At 46.9% G+C, this 6,000-nt stretch overlaps 2 protein-coding genes across 4 annotated transcripts in view; one reads left to right on the top strand and one right to left on the bottom strand.

The window, feature by feature from the left end:
- Window positions 1-202: 202 nt before the first annotated feature.
- On the bottom strand, window positions 203-4,063 carry LOC310825804 (nuclear cap-binding protein subunit 2). Of its 3 annotated transcripts, none has more exons than XM_083699625.1 (2): window positions 3,934-4,063; window positions 203-1,923 (listed from the first exon to the last, which is right to left on the bottom strand). In XM_083699625.1, exon 2 carries the CDS (start codon window positions 1,865-1,867, stop codon window positions 1,361-1,363), a length of 507 nt encoding a protein of 168 aa, XP_083555751.1. In that variant the 5' UTR covers window positions 1,868-1,923; window positions 3,934-4,063; the 3' UTR covers window positions 203-1,360. The 3 variants fall into 3 exon arrangements, with proteins under 3 accessions (XP_083555751.1, XP_083555750.1, XP_083555752.1); XM_083699624.1 differs by having other exon boundaries at window positions 3,835-3,996; XM_083699626.1 differs by lacking the exon at window positions 3,934-4,063 and adding an exon at window positions 3,501-3,632.
- CAND1 (cullin associated and neddylation dissociated 1) overlaps window positions 3,963-6,000 on the top strand; it is a 24,610-nt gene continuing 22,572 nt past the window's right edge. Inside the window, exon 1 of the mRNA XM_083699623.1 lies at window positions 3,963-4,616. Coding sequence (XP_083555749.1) covers window positions 4,549-4,616 — 68 coding nt within the window. The 5' untranslated portion in view covers window positions 3,963-4,548. The remainder of the gene's footprint in view (window positions 4,617-6,000) is intronic.

The raw sequence follows: 6,000 nt of genomic DNA, 5'->3' as shown, positions 1-6,000 counted from the left end.
TTCTTCTGCAGATGTCAAATATCTGGCAACATATAGTCATGGCAATCCATGCTGACAAAGAGCCCTATCTGAATCAGAACAGTAGGGGAGGGGGGAACATCCTGAGGAAGTGGGGAAGTGGTTGCCTATCACAGATCCGAGTTTCAGTAGTAGGACAAAATAAAATAAAATCCTGTAATGGAATAACTGAAATACCACCAGCTGTCATCTTGAATAATATTTACTGAAATAATATACCAAAATAAGTCAGCAAGTCTCATGTAGGGCTGACATAGCAAGCAGTTTTGGGGTGTATAAAAATGCCCATCACCATATTTCCCCCACATAGTCCCTGCCCTAAGGTTTACATGCTAAAAGACCAGGCACAAAAGGAAGAGATGGAGTGGGAGAGAAAAAGCAAACAGGCTTAGTTACAAAGTTCTTATTAAAAACACATTGAAACTGAACAGTTTAAGGAAACTGCAGTCTGATGGAATAGTGTATTAAAATATGGTATGTGCTGTGCTTGCATCCTGAAACCATGGTGTACAAATCAATACAGGTCATACAAAACTACAGCTGGTCAATGCAAATTAATACAGACAGCAGGGAATTAGAGAGTAGAGACCGAAAACCTCCGCACTAAAAAGAAAGAAAGCAGAAGGCACAGTGTCTGGGGCTGCTGGGACTCACCATCTTTATGGGGCGACAGACTCCCCCATTACACATCATGAGAGAGTTCTGCATTTCCATGGTCACAAAGTTGTCACTCACGAACAGAAACCAAATGTATAGGAAAGCAGAAACAGTTGCAATCAATTAACCTCTTTGTTATAGACAATGGCCTTTATTTTAACGACCAGCTGCAATTTTTGCTAGGCAAATAAGTTGATTTATCTTCCCTGAAAAGTGTATCATACATTCAACAAGGAATATCTGAGGCAAGGATAGAGTTCATCAACGGTATGGAATCAGCCACTTCACTAGCAGCTCTGCACAGCAGTTGTAGGGAATAAGAGAACTAAAGTTGTGAAACTATTTACTTAGCAGGTGGGAATAAATCTTACTGTATTTACCTCAAAGTAAATGAATAGGATGCCTGTAAAGTTAATCTTCATGGGAAGGAGAAATACCCACAGCAAGTAAAGCTGTGCATTGACAGAAAGTTAATAACTATTGAAGTCACTAGCAAGATGTTGTTCCTCTTTCTTTCCCGAGTTATGGTGCTAGACTCTCTGCTTTGTGTGCATGGTTTCTTGAAGCTTTCTCTTTTCCTAGCCTCCTTGCACATAGCAATGTGATTGCTGCATTTTCACATAGCTCCCCCCCCCTTTTAATTATTTTTTATTGTCTCTACCAGCTCTCACTTCCCAAAAAGCCATTAGTAGATCACTGACTGCTGATTTTTCTTCTGCTGCTGAACAATCTTGCCAAAGCCCCCTCTGCCCACATCGTAGTCTGTTCGGTACTCATCTCGTACCTGGCCACCTGTTTTCCCACGGCCATACTGCCGCCCTTCCTTAAACCCAGCATCCCAGTCTGTTCGGATGATGCGGTCGTCCAGACGGGTTCCATTGATGAACCGCATAGAATGCTCTGCTTCTGCTCTTGTGTAGTATTCCACAAAGCAGAAGCCGCAGGGGGTTTTCTTCACTTTGTCTAGCCCCATGACTATGCGCTTGACATCCCCACACTTGGAGAAGAGCTCATGAATTTGTTCCTCTGTGGTGTAGAAAGAGAGGTTGCCCACATAAAGTGTGCAGGAGTTTTTCAGGGATTTTTCTTGCAGGTAACGACTTCCCTGGAAGTGCTGGTCCCGATACATGCTGAACTCGCAGTACGAGTCGCTGTTGAGGCTGCTCAGTGTTGTGCTCAACACTCCCGACATCTCGCCCAGCTTCCGGTGTTGCAACAGCGGTTCCTTCACACGGCTCTTGAGCAGACCTAGGGAGAAATGTTTTAGCCAACTTTATGAATACATCACCCACTTTCTTTTGTGAGCCAGTCACACTGGTGTGACTTTGTTCTGACCATCTTCCTGGGCTCCATTCCAATCCCTGTTTCTTCATCCCTGTCCTTTTGCTATTTGCCAGGACAAATACACATACATCTTATTTCAGGTTATTAGGAGAGTGCCTTATGAAACCTCATAGTAGGACATCAGTATATTGCTTGAACCAATGCAACCCTGGCAAGTGTTTTCACAATAATTAATTATGCTGGAGGCTGCATAATGCAGATGAAAGCCTTTTAAGCCTACAGAAACCAGTATTTAGGTATGAGCAAGAATGGACCTCAGTTAACATAATAATAATGATAATAATAATATTTTTATGCCCCACCCATCTGGCTGGGTTTCCCAGTAGGACTTACTTCCTAGTAAACGTGCTAAAGATTGCAATATTATGTGTGTGCTTAACACTTTCACTGAAAGCAAATGGTTGTAAAACAATGGTGTAGTGATTGTTGTTTCAACCACTCTTGACTGTGCCACGAAGCTAGGTTGGTGTTCTTGAGGTCTAAGGAACAGACCAGGAGGAACTTTCCCTATGTATAAAGGAAATCCCCCATAAAGAATCCTTAGAGGCTGTCACCAGTCAAGCTGAACCTCTCCAGGGGTAGCCAACATGGTGCTTTTCAGATGTTGTTGGGCTACAAGAGGTATTACCCCTGCTCCTTGCACTTGAAAATTGGGGTTAATGGGAGCTGTAGTCCAGCAACTTCTGCACAGTTCCTTGCAGGAAAGAGGCTCTAAGTGAACATCTTTGGACTTATGACTACAAGGAAAGCAAAACAGAGGGTAAATCCTCATTCTTTGTACACCACCACACATCCAAACTTTATGACTATCTGTACAGTCAGGAAATGTTTACTAAAGTTATGAGAGCAACTACTTGAAACCCTGCTGTCTATGATAGTGCTAATCAAATTTAAAACAAAATTAGCAAATTGCTTTTGAAAAGACCTAAGTAGAGGCCTCCTGGATCAGACCAAAGCCCTATCTAGCCCAGCACACTTTTTCACCCATTTTACCCATACTTTTTAACCCATATATGTAGTGAAAATACAACTCCAAGAACTAAAAACCAAGGGTTCACTGGATCCGAGTTCACAAAGGTAGGTGTGCTTAGGACTGCAATTACTCAAGACTCCTAAATGGAGGCAGGCACCATGGATTGCTTATTTCCAAGTCTTTGTGTTTTAAGAGTTGAAGAAGCCCAATACCCAAATCTTATGCAAAAGCATGCTTACTCAGAAGTATGCTATAGCAGCGTCAAGTAAGTTTATTCTTACTTAAGTGTGTTTAGGACCGTAACCTTAGTGGGATCGGTTAAGATTCTGCAAGCTTAGAATCCAGAAGCCTGTTACAGGACACCTTGGGGGAGGGGACGACAGCAATTTGCAGATAGAAGATAGTAAAGAGAATCACAGTAAACCACCATGCAGCACACTTAACAGACAACCGAAGCCTGAACAAAAGAAACCTGCAGCCCTACACACATTTCTAATGAGAAGCATACCCTGAGCTCAAGAATTGGCTTCCTTCTGAGATAAACGGGCAGAGGACTGCAGCTATTGCCACGTGCAACTTTTCATACTTTAAGAAGAGCGGCTGCCGCCATCGAAAGCGACCCCAGAAGTTGCAGAATGACCTGCACGTGTAAGAGAGACCAGCCTAGAGGGAGCTGAGCGACACGCATCCTTTGTACTATGTCACCCAACCGCGTGGCGGTGAAGGCGCTCGCGGGTAGACAGGAGCACCTTCCTAACGCCCCTCTGGACTCCACGAGTAGGGGGGGGGGAACCCGAAACCTGGCGTGTATCTCTCCGCGCGCAAGGCTATCCTACACATACCAATATTACACGCTGCTTCGTCTGCTCGCTGCCGAATCCTATTCTAAGCCCAGAAAGCATTGCATTGTGGGAGGAGGAGGAGGAGGGGGAGGTTCTCACCCTTCGAACGAGGCTTCCTTCCTTCCCTCTTCCTCAACTAACCGTCCCCGCGCGCGCACTCGCTCGCTTGCCCGACGCTGCGTGCGTGCGTCACGCGGGGCAGCCCCGCCCACGGCTGCCTCGGGGAGCCAATCGGGGCCTTCGAAGTAGCGACGTTGGAGCGCGCAGCCCCCCTGCCCCGCCTTTCGCGCGAGGGCCTCCTTGAACTTTGACCTTAGGCCTCGAGCGCGAGGCAAACAGACGGCCGGGTGTCGGGCCCTCCTCCTCCATTCGCCTGAGAGAAGAGAGAGGTCGCTCTCGTTCTTCCTCCCTCCTCCTCCCTCCTCACCCCCTCTTCCTCCCGGCCCTCCCTTCTAGTGTTCCCGCGCGCGAGGGCCAGGCGCTGCCGATGGTTCTGACCTCCGTGCGGCGCGCGCGCTAATCCTCCCCGCCCCCCGCCCGTCTCGCCTCGTTCCACCCCCGCCTCGGGGAAGAGCGCCGCGCGGAACCGCCGCCGCCGCCTCCTCCGCTCTCTCGCCAGACAAGGGCCCGCCCCGTCCCACCCTTCGCCGCCGCCACACACAGCACTGGGCGACGTGGAGCCGGCGAGACGCGGCCCCCACCGGGACCATCAACATGGCGAGTGCCTCGTACCACATCTCCAACTTGCTGGAGAAAATGACGTCGAGCGACAAGGACTTCAGGTAAGGCCTCTCAGGTAGCCCGCTCCAGGCTCGGCCCAGGCGAAAGAGGAGCCTCCTCGCCCTCATACCCCCGACTCACCGATCTCTCCCCCCCCCCCACTCCGCCGCCGCCTCGGCCTTTTCCGGCTTGCCCCGGCCAGACCGCAGCCGCGTCGGTTCTACTGCCGCACCCAACGAGCCTCGGGCCTGGGTTGGCGCCCGTTGGGCAGGAGGAGGAGGAGGAGGCCGAGCCCCGCTCGTGGCTTTTGTGCTCCGCAGGGCTGCGAAGGGGAGCCAGGAGGTCCTGGCGCGGCCGAACTGGCATCGCTTTTCCTCGGAAAGTTGCCCGCAAGTTTGTTGTTTCTTACGCGCCCCGGAGGCTGCTCTGCATTTTGTACTTCCCATTATGCTCGTCCGTGTTGCCGTGTAAGGTGGACTTCTTTCCCCTGCAGTCTGTATTTGCAGCCTTAAAGCAGGTTTAGTTGGAACAAAAGCTGTTGACCATTGGGACTTCTAGTAAGCGTGCAGAGAGTATGAAGCTGTGAATATTGCGATGTACATAGGGATTACTTTTAACATCAGCATTGGCCCATTGGATTCTGTGCTTACTCACTGGCTCTGTTTTAGTTATTTTTTATATAGTGATTTGGTTTTTATACATCCAGTTTCTATTACAGAAGATGGATAAAATGTTGCAGACACACTGGTTTTTCTCTCTTTGGTGTGGTAAAACATGCTTCCTTTCATTCCTCATTAGTAAATAACAGTAATAAGAATGTGGCCAACAAAATGATTTTAATTTTTATCCATAATGCCATAGGTGGAATTAAATTGAACACAAATATTCTTAATCAGGCAATATAGTTGATCCTTTGAAATAGTACTTTTCAATACATGCAGTACTTTTGATAAGAGTTTAGTATTGGCTCTAACTTCTTGTGGTTCCACATTCCTTGTCAAAGATGATCTTAGTATAATAAAATTCCTTTAGAAAATGTACTTTGATAGATTATATTATTACATGTGGTAGTCTTACATGTATGTATGTGTGTAGCAGAAAAGGTATTCACATACATGCATTTTGCATGTTATTTACTACATAGGTATTGTTCCTGTATAAGAATTTGTCATGTTCTATGTAGTTGTAAGTGTGGTAATATAGAAATATGAATTCACCTGTGAAGGGCTGTAAGGCAGTGCAAAATCCTGTAGCCCAAACCTTATTCTGTATGGTTTGTTTAAGGTATTAGAAGTATTGCACCTACATCAGTTTAATGAGCTAAGTTACTTGTCACATCTTCATATTAGTTTGATTTTGTTTGTTACTCAGAATGGGTGCTGATCCACTCTTGAAAATGTACCATATATGAGCTAGTTAGAGGAACTCTCTGAAGCTGTCACTCCA

Source organism: Podarcis gaigeae (genome assembly GCF_964106915.1).
Source record: "Podarcis gaigeae genome assembly, chromosome: 10".
NCBI classification, from domain to species: domain Eukaryota; kingdom Metazoa; phylum Chordata; class Lepidosauria; order Squamata; family Lacertidae; genus Podarcis; species Podarcis gaigeae.
The sequence above is the reverse complement of the archived record's forward strand: the minus strand, read 5'-3'. Positions and strand labels throughout refer to the sequence as shown.

Excerpts from the sequence above, each read along its gene's own strand:
- LOC310825804 (XM_083699625.1), bottom strand. The coding sequence starts at position 1,867 with ATGTCGGGAGTGTTGAGCACAACACTGAGCAGCCTCAACAGCGACTCG.